At 44.3% G+C, this 19,011-nt stretch overlaps 2 protein-coding genes across 2 annotated transcripts; one reads left to right on the forward strand and one right to left on the reverse strand.

The window, feature by feature from the left end:
• Positions 1–9,745: 9,745 nt before the first annotated feature.
• On the reverse strand, positions 9,746–13,885 carry BBOV_I005925 (variant erythrocyte surface antigen-1 beta subunit). The gene is made up of 10 exons (XM_051767256.1): positions 12,941–13,885; positions 12,792–12,896; positions 12,275–12,754; positions 12,037–12,189; positions 11,741–11,995; positions 11,366–11,635; positions 11,200–11,241; positions 10,601–11,158; positions 10,299–10,490; positions 9,746–10,203 (listed from the first exon to the last, which is right to left on the reverse strand). The coding sequence occupies exons 1-10, from the start codon at positions 13,842–13,844 to the stop codon at positions 9,881–9,883; spliced, it is 3,282 nt and encodes a 1,093-aa protein (XP_051623880.1). The 5' UTR covers positions 13,845–13,885; the 3' UTR covers positions 9,746–9,880.
• A 238-nt stretch (positions 13,886–14,123) lies between these two features.
• On the forward strand, positions 14,124–18,465 carry BBOV_I005935 (variant erythrocyte surface antigen-1 alpha subunit). The gene is made up of 3 exons (XM_001608576.2): positions 14,124–14,310; positions 14,425–14,490; positions 14,564–18,465. Exons 1-3 carry the CDS (start codon positions 14,184–14,186, stop codon positions 18,382–18,384), a joined length of 4,014 nt encoding a protein of 1,337 aa, XP_001608626.1. The 5' UTR covers positions 14,124–14,183; the 3' UTR covers positions 18,385–18,465.
• Positions 18,466–19,011: the final 546 nt, after the last annotated feature.

Below are 19,011 nucleotides of genomic sequence, written 5' to 3' on the forward strand. Positions count from 1 at the left end.
CGTACGTTCAGTGCAAGCTTAGTAGGATTTTGGTAGAGGTTTGGCATTAGATGTGATAAATGTTTCATAGAACCTTAGTGGCACTTTTGATAAAAGTTTCACAGAACTTTAGTAGCACTTTTGCTGAATGTTTGGTATAAAAGTAGTAGCTGTTGGGGGTGGTATATGGATGAGATTACAGAGTGTATTGCTTGGATTTTCGTAGCAATGTTGGTAAAGGACTCATAGAGTTTTGGTGCAGTGATCACGACAAAGAGTACCACTTCCCTCACCAATCTACTCCTCCAGGTCGGCAAACTCCAATACGACATACGGCTCCCCTGGATCTTTGTACTGACCTTGGCCTGGCTAGTAGCGGTACTCTACCTTGCCTTTGGTGCCATATGGCCACTGGACTGGACACATATGAGGTCTCATTGGTTACGGGGTGGAGCACACCAGTGGCAATGTATGTGGTATAAGGTGATGACGGGACGGAAGGGAAGAGTAGTGCTAGAAGGAGTGGAGTATTTTGGTAGAAGGTAGTGGCAACGTAGTGGCGCCTTCGGCGCAACAGTGCTATAATGTGGTAGTTAGTATCGGGGGTAGTAATGTGGAGCAGTCTAGTGGTAGAGTTAGAGCACCAATGATACTCATAAGGTATACATAGAGTTATAGTGGCAATGTTAGTAAAGGTTTAGTACTGGTTTTATTAAAATTTTGGGTCGTACGTTCAGTGCAAGCTTAGTAGGATTTTGGTAGAGGTTTGGCATTAGATGTGATAAATGTTTCATAGAACCTTAGTGGCACTTTTGATAAAAGTTTCACAGAACTTTAGTAGCACTTTTGCTGAATGTTTGGTATAAAAGTAGTAGCTGTTGGGGGTGGTATATGGATGAGATTACAGAGTGTATTGCTTGGATTTTCGTAGCAATGTTGGTAAAGGACTCATAGAGTTTTGGTGCAGTGATCACGACAAAGAGTACCACTCCCCTCACCAATCTCCTCTCCCAGGTCGGCAAACTCCAATACGACATACGGCTCCCCTGGATCTTTGTACTGACCTTGGCCTGGCTAGTAGCGGTACTCTACCTTGCCTTTGGCGCCATATGGCCACTGGACTGGGCACATATGAGGTCGCATTGGTTACGGGGTGGAGCACACCAATGGCAATGTATGTGGTATAAGGTGATGACGGGGCGGAAGGGAAGAGTAGTGCTAGAAGGAGTGGAGTATTTTGGTAGAAGGTAGTGGCAAAGTAGTGGCGCCTTCGGCGCAACGGTGATATAACGTGGTAGTTAGTATCGGGGGTAGTAATGTGGAGCAGTCTAGTGGTAGAGTTAGAGCACCAATGATACTCATAAGGTATACATAGAGTTATAGTGGCAATGTTAGTAAAGGTTTAGTACTGGTTTTATTAAAATTTTGGGTCGTACGTTCAGTGCAAGCTTAGTAGGATTTTGGTAGAGGTTTGGCATTAGATGTGATAAATGTTTCATAGAACCTTAGTGGCACTTTTGATAAAAGTTTCACAGAACTTTAGTAGCACTTTTGCTGAATGTTTGGTATAAAAGTAGTAGCTGTTGGGGGTGGTATATGGATGAGATTACAGAGTGTATTGCTTGGATTTTCGTAGCAATGTTGGTAAAGGACTCATAGAGTTTTGGTGCAGTGATCACGACAAAGAGTACCACTCCCCTCACCAATCTCCTCTCCCAGGTCGGCAAACTCCAATACGACATACGGCTCCCCTGGATCTTTGTACTGACCTTGGCCTGGCTAGTAGCGGTACTCTACCTTGCCTTTGGCGCCATATGGCCACTGGACTGGGCACATATGAGGTCGCATTGGTTACGGGGTGGAGCACACCAATGGCAATGTATGTGGTATAAGGTGATGACGGGGCGGAAGGGAAGAGTAGTGCTAGAAGGAGTGGAGTATTTTGGTAGAAGGTAGTGGCAAAGTAGTGGCGCCTTCGGCGCAACGGTGATATAACGTGGTAGTTAGTATCGGGGGTAGTAATGTGGAGCAGTCTAGTGGTACAGTTAGAGGACCAATGATACTCATAAGGTATACATAGAGTTATAGTGGCAATGTTAGTAAAGGTTTAGTACTGGTTTTATTAAAATTTTGGGTCGTACGTTCAGTACAAGCTTAGTAGGATTTAGGTAGAGGTTTGGCATTAGATGTGATAAATGTTTCATAGATCTTTAGTGGCACTTTTGGTAAAAGTTTCACAGAAGTTTAGTAATAGTTTTGGTAAAAGTTTCACAGAAGTTTAGTAGCACTTTTGGTGAATGTTTGGTATAACTTTGGTAAAAGTTTCACAAAAGTTTAGTAATAATTTTGGTGAATGTTTAGTATAAAAGTAGTAGCGTTTTTGGCAGGGGTTTCATAAAAAAGTAGTAGCAGTTTTGGCAAAAGTTTAGTAATAATTTTGGTGAATGTTTAGTATAAAAGTAGTAGCGTTTTTGGCAGGGGTTTCATAAAAAAGTAGTAGCAGTTTTGGCAAAAGTTTGGTATAACTTTGGTGAAAGTTTGGTATAACTTTGGTAAAAGTTTCACAAAAGTTTAGTAATAGTTTTGGTGAATGTTTAGTATAAAAGTAGTAGCTGTTGGGGGTGGTATATGGATGAGATTACAGAGTGTATTGCTTGGAATTTCGTAGCAATGTTGGTAAAGGACTCATAGAGTTTTGGTGCAGTGATCACGACAAAGAGTACCACTCCCCTCACCAATCTCCTCTCCCAAGTCGGTAAGCTCCAATACGACATACGGCTCCCCTGGATCTTTGTTCTCACGCTAGCCTGGCTAGTAGCGATACTCTATTTAGCATTTGGTGCCATTTGGCCATTGGACTGGACACATATGAGGTCGCATTGGTTACGGGGTGGAGAGCACCAGTGGCAATGTATGTGGTATAAGGTGATGACAGATAGGAAGGGGGTGGAGTTGATAGAGTATTTTGGTAGGAGGTAGTGGTGACGTAGTGGCGCCTTCGGCGCAACAGTGCTATAATGTGGTAGTTAGTATCGGGGGTAGTAATGTGGAGCAGTCTAGTGGTAGAGTTAGAGGACCAATGATACTCATAAGGTATACATAGAGTTATAGTGGCAGTGTTAGTAAAGGTTTAGTACTGGTTTTATTAAAATTTTGGCTCGTACGTTCAGTACAAGCTTAGTAGGATTTTGGTAGAGGTTTGGCATTAGATGTGATAAATGTTTCATAGAACTTTAGTGGCACTTTTGGTAAAGGGTTCACAGAAAAATAGTAGCAGTTTTGGTGAAAGTTTAGTATAACTTTGGCAAAAGTTTCACAAAAGTTTAGTAATAGTTTTGGTGAATGTTTAGTATAAAAGTAGTAGCTGTTGGGGGTGGTATATGGATGAGATTACAGAGTGTATTGCTTGGATTTTCGTAGCAATGTTGGTAAAAGACTCATAGAGTTTTGGTGCAGTGATCACGACAAAGAGTACCACTCCCCTCACCAACCTCCTCACCCAGGTCGGCCAACTCCAATACGACATACGGCTCCCGTGGATCTTTGTTCTCACGGTAGCGTGGCTAGTAGCAGTGCTCTATCTCGCTTTTGGTGCCATATGGCCACTGGACTGGACACATATGAGGTCACACTGGTTACGGGGTGGTGAACACCAGTGGCAATGTATGTGGTATAAGGTGATGACGGGACGCAAAGGAATGGAACTGGTGGAGTATTTTGGTAAGACATAGTGGCGCCTTCGGCGCAACAGTGATATAATGTGGTAGTTAGTATCGGGGGTAGTAATGTGGAGCAGTCTAGTGGTAGAGTTAGAGGACCAATGATACTCATAAGGTATACATAGAGTTATAGTGGCAATGTTAGTAAAGGTTTAGTACTGGTTTTATTAAAATTTTGGCTCGTACGTTCAGTACAAGCTTAGTAGGATTTTGGTAGAGGTTTGGCATTAGATGTGATAAATGTTTCATAGAACTTTAGTGGCACTTTTGGTAAAGGGTTCACAGAAAAATAGTAGCAGTTTTGGTGAAAGTTTAGTATAACTTTGGTAAAAGTTTCAAGGAAGTTTAGTAGCATTTTTGTTGAAAGTTTAGTAAAAAAGTAGTGGCAGTTTTGGTAAAAGTTTCACATAAAAGTAGTAGCAGTTTTGGCAAATGTTTCACAAAAGTTTAGTAATAGTTTTGGTGAATGTTTGGTATAAAAGTAGTAGCTGTTGGGGGTGGTAAATGGATGAGATTACAGAGTGTATTGCTTGGATTTTCGTAGCAATGTTGGTAAAGGACTCATAGAGTTTTGGTGCAGTGATCACGACAAAGAGTACCACTCCCCTCACCAATCTCCTCTCCCAGGTCGGCAAGCTCCAATACGACATACGGCTCCCGTGGATCTTTGTTCTCACTATAGCCTGGCTAGTAGCGGTACTCTACCTTGCCTTTGGTGCCATATGGCCACTGGACTGGACTCATATGAGGTCACATTGGTTAAGGGGTGGAGAACACCAGTGGCAATGTATGTGGTATAAGGTGATGACGGGGCGCAAAGGAATGGAACTGGTGGAGTATTTTGGGAGGAGGTAGTGGCGACGTAGTGGTAGTATTGTAGAGACAGTGAATTAGTGGCGCCTTCGGCGCAACAGTGCTATAATGTGGTAGTTAGTATCGGGGGTAGTAATGTGGAGCAGTCTAGTGGTAGAGTTAGAGGACCAATGGTACTCATAAGGTATACATAGCGTTATAGTGGCAATGTTAGTAAAGGTTTAGTACTGGTTTTATTAAAATTTTGGGTCGTACGTTCAGTACAAGCTTAGTAGGATTTAGGTAGAGGTTTGGCATTAGATGTGATAAATGTTTCATAGATCTTTAGTGGCACTTTTGGTAAAAGTTTCACAGAAGTTTAGTAATAGTTTTGGTAAAAGTTTCACAGAAGTTTAGTAGCACTTTTGGTGAATGTTTAGTAAAAAAGTAGTGGCAGTTTTGGCAAATGTTTCACAGAAGTTTAGTAGCAGTTTTGGCAAAAGTTTGGTATAACTTTGGTGAAAGTTTGGTATAACTTTGGTAAAAGTTTCACAAAAGTTTAGTAATAGTTTTGGTGAATGTTTAGTATAAAAGTAGTAGCTGTTGGGGGTGGTATATGGATGAGATTACAGAGTGTATTGCTTGGAATTTCGTAGCAATGTTGGTAAAGGACTCATAGAGTTTTGGTGCAGCGATCACGACAAAGAGTACCACTCCCCTCACCAATCTCCTCTCACAGGTCGGTGCCCTCCAATACGACATACGGCTCCCCTGGATCTTTGTTCTCACGCTAGCCTGGCTAGTAGCGATACTCTATTTAGCATTTGGTGCCATTTGGCCATTGGACTGGACACATATGAGGTCGCATTGGTTACGGGGTGGACAACACCAATGGCAATGTATGTGGTATAAGGTGATGACGGGGAGGAAGGGGGTGGAGCTGGTGGAGTATTTCGGAAGGAAGTAGTGGCGACGTAGTGTTAGAGATTGTAAATAAATACAGTAAAAAGTCATGCAATACACCAAGTAGCCAACACGCGTTACCTAGCATTACAGACAACTAGTCATAATAGTAGCACTCATTCACCACTATTTTAGTGATAAGAGTAGCAATTTTATGAGGCATACAAGTTACACGTCTTCACATAGTTACTGCCAATGCATAGTTGTATGTGCAGTAAAACATTGGTACTACTTTTAATAGTGATTTCTTTAAGAGTTGATAGTGATTTCTTGAAGGGTTTGATAGTGATTTCTTAAAAGATTGATAGTGGTTTCTTGAAGGATTGATAGTGATTTCTTGAAGGATTGATAGTGATTTCTTAAAGGATTGATAGTGGTTTTCTTGAAGGTTTAATAGTGGTTTCTTAAAGGGTTTGACAGTGATTTCTTAAAGGATTGATAGTGGTTTCTTGAAGGTTTTCATAGGGTTTTCTTTAGGGATTGATAGTGATTTCTTGAAGGGATGGATAGTGGTTTTCTTTAGGGATTTAATAGTGGTTTCTTAAAGGATTGATAGTGATTTCTTTAGGGTTTGATATGGTTTTCTTAAAGGGTTGATAGTGGTTTCTTGAAGGATTGATAGGGTTTTCTTAAAGGATTGATAGTGATTTCTTAAAGGATTTGATAGTGGTTTCTTAAAGGATTTGATAGTGGTTTCTTAAAGGATTGATAGTGGTTTCTTGAAGGGTTTGATAGTGGTTTTTTTGAAGGATTGATAGTGATTTCTTAAAGGATTGATAGTGGTTTCTTGAAGGTTTAATAGTGGTTTTCTTAAGGGTTTAATAGTGGTTTTCTTTAGGGTTTGATAGGGTTTTCTTTAGGGATTGATATTGGTTTCTTTAAGGGTTGATAGGGTTTTCTTAAGGGATTTGATATGGTTTTCTTTAGGGGTTGATATTGATTTCTTTAAGGGTTTGATAGTGATTTCTTAAAAGATTGATAGTGGTTTCTTGAATGGATTGATAGTGATTTCTTAAAAGATTGATAGTGGTTTCTTGAAGGATTGATAGTGATTTCTTTAAGGGTTGATAGTGATTTCTTTAAGGGTTGATAGTGATTTCATTAAGGGTTGATAGTGATTTCATTAAGGGTTGATAGGGTTTTCTTAAAGGGTTTGATATGGTTTTCATGAAGGGATTGATATTGATTTCTTTAGGGTTTGATATGGTTTTCTTTATGGATTTAATAGTGATTTTTTTAGGGATTGATATTGATTTCTTTAAGGGTTGATAGGGTTTTCTTAAGGGATTTGATATGGTTTTCTTTAGGGGTTGATATTGATTTCTTTAAGGATTGATAGTGGTTTCTTGAAGGGTTTGATAGTGATTTCTTTAGGGTTTGATATGGTTTTCTTTAGGGTTTGATATGGTTTTCTTTATGGATTTAATAGTGGTTTCTTTAAGGATTTTATAGTGATTTCTTTAGGGATTGATAGTGATTTCTTTAGGGTTTGATAGTGGTTTCTTGAAGGTTTAATAGTGGTTTCTTGAAGGTTTAATAGTGGTTTTCTTAAAGGTTTAATAGTGGTTTTCTTAAAGGTTTGATTATCTTTAATAGTACTTTTTATTGAATGTTTGAAGGTGTTCGGTGATGTGGGTATATTATGCCGCTGACAGCTGATCCATCTTTGTAAGATTTTTTCTGAGGCATATATCACCCTAGTGGCATTTGATGTAACACGTAGTGTCTATACAGTGACTAAAGCTGTCCACTACATGAGGCTACACCATGAAGCCCAGATGGTAGCTGTATGCATGGAACTAGAGAGTCACTAGCCTACACAGTTGTAACAACGTAGAGGATGGCGATGTAGACTAGTGAAGTACCAATGTTACAGAAATACTCTATATGCGACCAATATATCTCCCCACTGAATGCCGCATAAAACTGCGTCGATAACACTGTTAAGATTCCACAGGTAATGTGCACACTATCAACACTTGAAAAACACCGACTTCTCCACAAAACCTCTGCTGCAACTACTGTCAAACTATGGTACAAAACATTTAGCCACAATAAGGCTAATCTTTCATGGAATATTTAATAAACATACTGCATTACTCCAAATAATTACACGAGAAAACTCATTTACAGCAAATTACATAAACCCAAAATATACTTCACAAAACCACTGTTTGAAATCACTAGCCTGAAGAGAACCCCGAACACCTTCAAACATTCAATAAAAAGTATCAACAAACCCTAACCGGACTTTTTGGAAAACCCTATCAAAAGTAGTACCAAAGTTTTACTGAAAATGGAACTAAAGAATTACACTACCAATGTGTAAACGTCACTAGAGCCAGGTCACAGCATTGACTACCTATGTGTAAACGTCGCTAGAGCCAGGTGACAGCATTGACTAACTATGTGTAAACATCACTAGAGCCAGGTCACAGCATTGACTACCAATGTGTAAACGTCACTAGAGCCAGGTGACAGCATTGACTACCAATGTGTAAACGCTGAACTACCAATGTGTAAACGTCACTAGAGCCAGGTCACAGCATTGACTACCAATGTGTAAACGTCACTAGAGCCAGGTCACAGCATTGACTACCAATGTGTAAACATCACTAGAGCCAGGTCACAGCATCGGCAACTATGTGTAAACATCACTAGAGCCAGGTCACAGCATTGGCAACTATGTGTAAACATCACTAGAGCCAGGTCACAGCATTGACTACCAATGTGTAAACGTCACTAGAGCCAGGTGACAGCATTGACTAACTATGTTTCCTTTAGCCTACCCCGAATAGCCCCTACATTTCTACCAAAGTTTTGTCAACATTGGCACCAAACTTTTATGAACTTTTCATGTAACCTTGTACTACTATATACAAAAACGTTAGCCAGTTTTACGTTTCCCTACTGTTGAAAACCCACCCAAGGGATAGCCAGTTTTACGTTTCCCTACTGTTGAAAACCCACCCAAGGGATAGCCAAGCTTAAGTTTCCCTACTGTTGAAAACCCACCCAAAGGATAGCCAGTTTTACGTGTACCTGCTGTTGAATACCCACCCAAAGGATAGCCAGTTTTACGTGTACCTGCTGTTGAAAACCCACCCAAAGGATAGCCAGGTTTACGTGTACCTACTGTTGAAAACCCACCCAAAGGATAGCCAGTTTTACGTGTACCTGCTGTTGAAAACCCACCCAAAGGATAGCCAGGTTTACGTGTACCTGCTGTTGAAAACCCACCCAAAGGATAGCCAGTTTTACGTGTACCTACTGTTGAAAACCCACCCAAAGGATAGCCAGGTTTACGTGTACCTGCTGTTGAAAACCCACCCAAAGGATAGCCAGGTTTACGTGTACCTACTGTTGAAAACCCACCCAAAGGATAGCCAGGTTTACGTGTACCTACTGTTGAAAACCCACCCAAAGGATAGCCAGTTTTACGTGTACCTGCTGTTGAAAACCCACCCAAAGGATAGCCAGTTTTACGTGTACCTGCTGTTGAAAACCCACCCAAAGGATAGCCAGTTTTACGTGTACCTACTGTTGAAAACCCGCTAAAAAGTTAGCCAACCTTCTCATGAATCACCACTAGAATATAGTAGAGGTATCACTAGGCTTTTTCTAATGTGATTACTTGAATATTCCTCAGATGCCACTAGAATTCTACAATACCGTCTAACCCTGTGTATACCTAGTATCACTACCGGTAACCCTATGTATACCTAGTATCACTACCGGTAACCCTATGTATACCTAGTATCACTATTGTCTAACCCTGTGTATACCTAGTATCACTATTGTCTAACCCTATGTATACCTAGTATCACTATTGTCTAACCCTATGTATACCTAGTATCACTACTTCTAACCCTGTGTATACCTAGTATCACTATTGTCTAACCCTATGTATACCTAGTATCACTGCTGGTAACCCTGTGTATACCTAGTATCACTACTTCTAACCCTGTGTATACCTAGTATCACTACCGGTAACCCTATGTATACCTAGTATCACTATTGTCTAACCCTATGAAATCACTCTGTAATCATATCTATTTAATACCCCTAACAACTACTACTTTTCTATGAAACCTTTACCAAAACTGCTACCACTTTTCTATCAAACCTTTACCAAAACTGCTACCACTTTTCTATGAAACCTTTACCAAAAGTGCTACTACTTTTCTACTAAACTTTATCTAAAGTTATTAGTGAACGCTAACAAATATTGCTACCACATTACCACTAGCGTTAATCCATATGATACTGTTGCGCGCCACTGTAACGGACACTGTCAGGTGCTATCTCCACGGGCGCGCCCTTATATCACCGTTGCGCCGAAGGCGCCCCTATCTCTCACTACCCAACCCCATCAACATCGGGTAAAACACAGAATATTATCCCTACTTGTCTCGCCGAAGGCGCCTCTATGTCTTACCAAAAAACTCTAGTATCCCCCTCCCCTTCTTCTTACCCACCATCAGTACCTCCCATGGACTCAGACTACCCTTCCTGAACCATCCCCTACAATGTGACCTCATATGTGTCCAGTCCAGTGGCCATATGGCACCAAATGCTAGGTATAGCACCGCCATTAGCCACGCTACCGTGAGAACAAAGATCCAGGGCAGCCTGGTGGTGTAGATGAGCTTATTTATTTCATGGTGGAGGCCTTTTTTGGCGCTGTCCAATTGCTCACCGCCTAGGACTCCCTTCAAGGTCTCCAGGAAGTCGTGGCACTTCTTCGGACCTACTACACTATGACTACCCCTAGGGCACTGTTGCGCCGAAGGCGCCATTATAGCACTGTCTCTACACTATCCATACTACTATACTACAACTTACCTGGACCATTGTGCAGCTTCTCTACATTACCATACCCAAAGCCATACTTGTACAATACCGGTAGTACCCCGGTACATGATACGACAGAGGCACACTTACAGACTCCGCCACTGCCACTACCACCAGTGCACTTATCACCATGGGTTCCACTGGTGCATGTACCATTGCCACATCCACCACCAGCTCCCTGACCTACTACACCATTAATCCATATGACACGGTTGCGCGCCACCTGTTACACTGTCGCGCCGAAGGCGCCCCTATCTCTCCATAGGCGCGCCACTATAAGCACTAGAACTCACCTCTACCACACCCATCACCCTTACAATCCACCTTCTTGAACTCCTCTTTCAACCCCTCTAGTCCTTTCTCAAACTTTTCAATCAAATAGACCAACCATGACAGGTAGGTCCCTGCCATCAAGGGACTCAACTGGCCATACTGCTGGCCACTCAGAGGAGAGAGGTATTGAGAGCATTGACCACTAGGGGCACCCGTATTGCACCCTGTTAGGCATTTGAGGGTTCCTTTTGTGCCTGTCTGGCAATCTCCACTGCTCCACCCAGTGAGTGCCTCGACCACTTTATCACCTTGACCCATATAGAGTACCACCTCCTTTTCTAAATCTCCTAGCTTCTTCTTCACTTCATTACTTCCATTCCCATTTCCCCCAATGTAGACTACATAGTAATAGAACCCAAAGAGGTCACCCAGAGTCCGTGGCACCGTAGGAGTAATACACGCCAGTAGTCTCAGTAGTACCACTAGGGTGCCACTTTGGCACTTTTCTGGGTCACAGTAGTACTCCAGGAGATGTGACAGTGTATTCCCAGTGCAGTGTACAGGGTAAGTGCCTTGGCCTGCTAGAGGATGAGTCCATGTAATATACTGTGGGACGTACCTGGTTGCTGTAGTGCCTCTGTCTTGTGCGTCTCTTTCAAATCTGTATACACCATGAGTCACTGTTGGTCACTAGGGCTACTGTGGCGCCCAGGGGGTGCCCCTAGTATATATACAGTGCCTTTGGGGTACCATGGAGTAGTGGTTTATAGAGTAATGAGACGTACCTTTGAAGTGACCATATTTACTCTCTGACTGCCATCCCATAGGAACAGGACATATCTGAGGGAACTTCAGCAGTGGCGGGTCGAAGTGACCCTTAGGATTGTCATCCTTAGTGTTAATATGCTCAATAATTTCGGGATAGGTGTTCGTATCACTATCGGGGGTTCTTTCCACTGTCCTTTTGCAGACCATAGATCCTATTCCATCACACAGGAATAACATCAGTGGTGAGTCCTTACCACTGACAGTCTTGCACTGACAGTCCGTCCCACCTGCTACACCATTAGTGCATGACTACTCTGTAGCGCCATATAAGACACTGATAACGTTCTCTATTATACACATGGCCCTCCCATAGTATCTGTACTAAAACCTACTTTTGGTCTCACATAACCAAGGATGTGAATTCTTGACTCCACCACTGGGATTCACTCCACTACCATACCTACAACTCTGCCAGCCCAGCACAGCCTTCTTGTCTCCTGCCACTCCCACCGTGCATTGCTTCCTCAGGAAATAGAGCTGGTAGAAGCAGTGGTAGACATATACCCTCAGTTGGTCCAGGCACTGGGCGGCCGAAAGGTCCATCTGGAAGCCAAAGAGCCCATTGGCGTACATCCCATGGAGGGGGCCTACACATGGTGTTACGGAGTGGTACTGCTAGGGTACTTACCGAAATCCTTTACTGCCAGGTGGTACCCCCTGTAGCATACCTTTCCTTGCTTGGTGAGTTCATTATCTTTGTTGCAATCTGTCTTTTCTTCTTTCTTCTTGCCATAATTGGTGCACTTATTCTCCGCAGTACCAGCAGCAACTCCTCCGGCACCTACTACACCATTAGTCCATATAACTACCCCTAGGGCACTGTTGCGCCGAAGGCGCCCCTATAGATCCCTGTCTATATCACTCACCTGTAGCAGGAGCACTTTCAATGCCACTGGTAGCTATGGTCCCCTGGATACCGATGAGTACCAGTGGGCAGTAGCCACAGGCGGCCATTAGGTAGTGGGTAATACAGTCCCTCTTGAGGGTGGTATTGCCATTCTGCTCACCGTGAAGCACTATTTCCGTCGCTGTTTCCTGTGGTTTGCCCTCTTTCCTAGGATACTTTTGTTGCATCCTCTCCACCAGTGCCTTGTATCCCTGACTATAGGGCAATGCACTTAGCCAGTATAGGATCTCCCGGATTGTCCTAGGTTTCCTAGGATCACTAGATGGCGCCGAAGGCGCCACAGGTACTTTATTAGCCCCGGCACTACCTGCCCTGAAGTACCCACTGGCCAGGATGTGTAGTACCAATAGGGGGTAGTCCTTACAGATGGATTCAGTAGTACTCTTGGCAGCCTCCTTGGCCTTCTCATAGATTTCACTATAGTACTCAGCTACACTACCTAGGGAACATTGGTACTATAGAGGAGGTGGACTTACCCTTAGTAGCACTGTCTCCCTGGAATTCCTTCCATTGGATACCATCCTTTCCACTTGGATCCGTTCCCGATAGTAACTTTTGCACAAACTGCCCCGTCTTATCACCTACTCCACCATAAGTCCACATGACTACCCTAGGCAGTACTTACCTCCACTCCCCTGATTCAACCTCTCCAGGTCGTAGCCCATCGCCGCCATGAATGAGCCGAGACCGGCATCGGTACCATCTATCTTGTGCAAACTACTATTCTTCCACCTATTGTCCTTGCCACCACTCCCCTTTCCTGTTAGGAATCCCAACTGACTGAGTCCACTCCAGATGAGACATACTGACCCTAGGAAAATACGGGCCAGGAGGTGGACTTGATCTGCCTTGTCCGAGAGGGTGGGCCAGTAGTAGTCACCTTCAGTGTTGCTGCCACCACCAGAAGTGGCGGTCTTTTTGCAATAGGCTGACAAGTAGCATTTTTGGCCAGCACTACTGGTACCACACTTGCCACAATCATGACAAGTAGTACCAGCACTACCACTGGTACTACAACAATTGGCACCAACACTACTACTACCAGTACATTTACACTCCCTTCCTATCCCATTACTCTCTCCACCTGTTCCTTTAAGACAACACGTATCCCCTTCCTGCCACCCAACCCACTTCTGTAGTCCCTGTGCCAACTGGTCTATCAGTGCCCTTATGACCTCGGTACCACCGGCGCAGGTAGTACTAGCAGTAGTGCTATCAGTGCTGCCACCATTAAGGAGTCCCAGGTCCGTGAGCACTGGATTGACAATGTCACTCTCCTGCTCTAGGAGTATGCCATCCCAGTACCTCTCAGAGCTGGGACCAGGGGACCCCGGGTCCTTGGCGTCATACAGTAGGTCCTTCACTGCCTTAGCGAGGAAACAGATGCAGCCGAATTGGGGCGGCGAAGCCGCCGCTGCATTCTTCTTACCATCCTTACCAGTTACCCTGAGGACCCAGTCAATGGCCTCCTTCAGGTTGGTAGGTGCTTGGGTGAGGCTGGAGTAAGGCCAGGTGGACTGTGTAGACATTATGTCACCACCCCTTGTTTCGAGAGTGTCCAGTGAAGGTCAGTGGTAGTCAAGGTCAATGTATCGGGGTGGAATCCTAGGGAGGTGGAGCGCGCCGTAAAGAGATAGGGGCGCCTTCGGCGCGACAGTATTTTGGAGGCGCGCACTGGGAGTACAAGGATTCCACACTTACAACGGGATCATCTCAATGGCACTACCTGGTGGAATCCCCTAGGACACTGTCGCGCCAAAGGCGCCCCTTCATTACGGCGCGCTCAGTATATATAGGATTCCACCCCGATAGCCACTCCACTCCCTCACCACTGTGAGTACTGCTGAGTACTCCTAGAAGCACTGACAATGGCCGCCTCAATCACTTTCACGCCGAAGGCGTCACTAACAGACGCTCCCACCAACCTGAAGGAGGCCATTGACTGGGTCCTGAGGGTAACTGGTAAGGATGGTAAGGCACTGAACAAGGAAACAGGTACGTTACCGTAGACATTACTGTGTTATGCGCGCCGTATATAATAGTGGGCGCCTTCGGCGCCACAGTGCGTAGGTGGCGCGCTCCGTACTATATAGACTCACTATTTTACAGAATGCATATGTGGCCTGGCGGCGGCAGTGACTGACCTACTGCAGTCAGTACAACTGGAGTACCATGGTAAGTAACCAGTACTAGAAGTAGTACTATCTAGTACCACTACTGGTATACAGTACCTCATGGTGTCCTATAGGCTATCAAGGTGATGTTAAGAATGGTACTACTGACAGCGGTGCCAACAATGGCGCCACCGAACAGCAAGTCATAGACCACCTCAATGGACTTTTCTCCCTAGTCCAAGGACTAGGTGGTACTGCAGTGGTCCGGACTTATATAGACCAGCTGGCACAGGTACTCAGTGCACTCGTTGGGTGGAGTAAGATAGAGACGTGTGATAAGAGCAATGGCAAGTGTGGTGGCGATGAAAAACCACACGGCCAAGAGAGCTGCAAGTATCTCAAGGATGTAACGCGGGATGATAGGTCATGTGACACATGTGGGTGTATGAAATGGGATGTGGCCGATGCGGACAATGAGAGTAAAGGACACCACCTGGGCAGGAGGTGTACAAGGTGTAGTGGTGGTGGAAGTGATTGTACGTGTAAAGATGGTGAAGATCAGTGTGCTGTTGGCACAGAGTGTAAGTGCGCTAAAGCAGGCAAATGCTGCAAGTGTTGTTGTAATGGTAGATGTGGGAACTGTAAAAGGGAGTGTAGTTGTATAATCGAGGACGGGGTTGTTGGCCGTGATGAGTGTAACAGGGATAGCTACATGTCAGCGTACCCTAGTAGAACGGTGTTTATGAGGGAGTCATTCACGCAATCCAAGAGGGTAGACGTCAAACCATATTGGAAAGATTTAATAGATATTCCTCCCGGAGACAATAGCTATGACACTACTGCCTCTGATAGACGTCACCAATGTGCCCAGACATTACTTGGGTCAGTATGTCTCATTTGGAGTGGCATTACCTACTTATATTGGACTGGCAAGTATCACTGGAGTAGTCCCCGATGGAATAATCACATCCTGGACGGTAGTGGTCTAGATGATGGTACCCTATCACAGTGGCTACAGGCCCTAGGGTTTCCTAGGGATATGCTGAACAATAGTGGGCCACAGAATAGACTTGATAAGGTCATATGGGATGGACTTAATGATAAGTTGCTTCTAGGGTTTGCAGTGCCTAGTGGCCTTAATACTAGTGGTGTTGCCAATGACCATAATGGTAATACAGCCAGAAATCCGTTCAATATGAACTATGCCGGTTTTGTGCATACTGCACATAGGGATTCATTCAATGAACAAGCTATTGTGTTTAAAAATGACGGCTCTAGTACTACTGACACTAATCAACACAAGATCGGTGCCATTTTCAAGCTTTATATTCTATCATGTGCATATTTTACTGGATTACAGAAAAAGAGTAGTACCCAAAGCACTGCCCCTAGGAATCCCAAGACCATCCGGGATATCCTATACTGGCTAAGTGCATTGCCCTATAGCCCGGCATACCCCAAGATATTGATACATGGTAAGGATAGACTAAAAGAAGTGCTCAAGAAACCCGGAGAAACTGACTCTACCAATGGAGAGACACAACTCAAGTTCTATCAAACAGGTCTTAAACATCCCATTACCGTTGATGAATACAACCTATTTGCCCACTTCCAAGCAGTGACCCAGTATTGTCCACTGGTCCTCATCGGTATCCAGGGTGGTCTCAAAGGCACTGACAAAACACTAGAACCTGCCATTCACGCCCTCTACGCCAACACGGAATGCAACTTCACCTATCCCACTGTGTCCATTCAAGCATACAACCAGGTGGTACACTACATTAGGGCTCTGTTCTACCAACTCTATTTCCTTAGGAAACAATGTGCAGTGAAAGTTACTTGTGGAGGTAAATGGCGTGAGTGTAGGTATGGTAGTGGAGTGCTTGGAAAGGATGTAGTTAGCTGGATGTGCCTGGGGTGTAACCCCATGGAGCATGATAGAAAGGGGAGGGTAGAGAAGGTAAAGGATGGGTTAGATGGGGTGAAGGAAGGGGCAGACAGTGTTGCAGCGAAGGTCAAGGCACTACTAGAGGCTATTGGTGAAGTGGTGGTACAATTGGGTAATGCCCAAGAGGCATTGGAAAAGAAGGCTGAGAATAAAGCGATAGAGGGGGTGAAGGGGGCACTAGAGAAGGCTAAGAAGGAACTAGAGGGGGCTAAGGGAGAGGAGGATGATGGTGTGCTAACGGCTTTATATGCGAAACTAGAGGAGGAGGGAGTGGAGTGGCATGGGCAAGAGGAACTTGTTAATGCTAGGGAGAAAATAAAGGAGTTGACGAAGAATGATAATGGAGGGTTACTAAAGGGTTTGTTAGATAAACTTGACGCAGCTAAAGGTAACGATTTTGATCAAGCTAAAAATGCAGGGAGTTCTGCTATCCATAAGGTACAGGAGATACTGACACCACTAAAGAATGGGCTTGAAGCAGCGGTCAAGACGGATATGAAGGAAGAGCTGAATGGTCACCAAGAAACACTATTAGATGCCACAAGAAAAATCATCTCCATCTACACCACCGCAAAGTGCAGTGCCTGTCAAGATCACTCCAACAAATGTGGCAAAACACCAAAGCCCACGACCTGTCCAACATGCCACCAACCCACCACCACTGGTGTCCCCTCCCCCCTCCAGGCATTCCTGGAGGACCGGTTACCAGGCTTCAGTTGTCAAGAAGTGGTGAACGATGAAAATGACACTCCAAACTACCCACCCGCTGCATCCCACCTAGGACACTGCAATGGCTCAGGCCAGTGCTGCCCCTTGCCCATGGGATTTAGAAATAACTTCCATAAGGGCAGCACCAGTGATAGTACCGGCGCCAGGCTCTACGGCATCCTCTACTTCTTTAGTAATGAGAACATGATGCAGTCTTGCGTTTATACACTAGTGAGGGTCACAGCAGCTCTCAGTGCTACGACACCACAGGTATTGGGTGACGTCTTTGGGTTCTTTAGGGGTGGTGTGGGAAACAAGGAAAGGGGGAAGCCACAGAAGGGAGAGGAGACCAGTTGTGAGCACACCAAGGACCCATCTACGAAAGGAGCTGATGACTACTTTTGCGGCTGGTGCGCCTCTGGGTTACGGGAAGAGGTAAAGAAGATAGAGTGGATCCAAAAGATAACGGGTGGTGACGACTACAGGGAGAGTGTCGGTAAAGCGTTAAGAGATATTAAGGGCAGTGACAGCACTGCTACTACCACTGCATATTCCAGCACTGGTACCACCACTACTTCCCTCTCGGCACTGACCAAGGACTCAGAATACCTCTCCCCCCTAACCGGTGAACTGTACACCGCAGTGAGTGCCACATTCGGTAACACATACCTCTCATGGGTACTCTATCTATCAGATGCACTTCATTGGGGATTACAGTCACTGTCTGAGGCATTCCAACAGATTGAATGCCGGGGCTGCAAAGGACAATGTGACCCCAATAAGTGCAGGAAGGGAGAACACGGTAGCAATGGCGGTGGACAGTGTGGATGCCAATCAATCGTATCATGTACCGGGGTACTACCAGTGTTGTATAGACATGGCTTCAGTTACGGTAACCCATTCAATCTGGAGGGGTACCAGCAGAAGGATGGAAGCAAAGAGGGGGATTATAGCATAGAGAACACGAAGACTACTAAGCACTGTCACGAGTTCCTAGAAAGTCTAAGCAAAGTACTAGATGATAAGCAGGCCACCTCTCAGGACCACCCCCTAACCAATCTCCTCTCCCAGGTCGGCCAGCTCCAATACGACATACGGCTCCCCTGGATATTTGCACTGACCATGGCCTGGCTAGTGGCGGTACTGTACCTTGCCTTTGGTGCCATATGGCCACTGGACTGGACTCATATGAGGTCGCATTGGTTACGGGGTGGAGAACACCAGTGGCAATGTATGTGGTATAAGGTTATGACGGGACGCAAAGGAGTGGAACTGGTGGAGTATTTGGGTAGAAAATAGTGGCGCCTTCGGCGCAACGGTGCTTTAATGTGGTAGTTAGTATCGGGGGTAGTAATGTGGAGCAGTCTAGTGGTAGAGTTAGAGGACCAATGATACTCATAAGGTATACATAGAGTTATAGTGGCAATGTTAGTAAAGGTTTAGTACTGGTTTTATTAAAATTTTGGGTCGTACGATCAGTACAAGCTTAGTAGTGGTCTAGGTAAAGGTTTGGCATTAGATGTGATAAATGTTTCATAGAATCTTAGTGGCACTTTTGGTAAAAGTTTCACAGAAGTTTAGTAGTAGTTTTCGTGAATGTTTAGTATAACTTTGGTAAAAGTTTCACAGAAAAGTAGTAGCACTTTTGCTGAAAGTTTAGTTTAACTTTGGCAAAAGTTTCATACAAGTTTAGTAATAGTTTTGGTGAATGTTTGGTATAACTTTGGCAAATGTTTCACAGAAGTTTAGTAATAGTTTTGGTGAATGTTTGGTATAACTTTGGTAAAGGTTTCACAGAAGTTTAGTAATAGTTTTGGTGAATGTTTGGTATAACTTTGGTAAAGGTTTCACAAAAGTTTAGTAATAGTTTTGGTGAATGTTTGGTATAAAAGTAGTAGCTGTTGGGGGTGGTATATGGATGAGATT

The sequence above is a fragment of the Babesia bovis genome, chromosome 1 (assembly GCF_000165395.2).
Source record: "Babesia bovis T2Bo chromosome 1, whole genome shotgun sequence".
Classification (NCBI taxonomy): Eukaryota; Apicomplexa; class Aconoidasida; order Piroplasmida; family Babesiidae; genus Babesia; species Babesia bovis.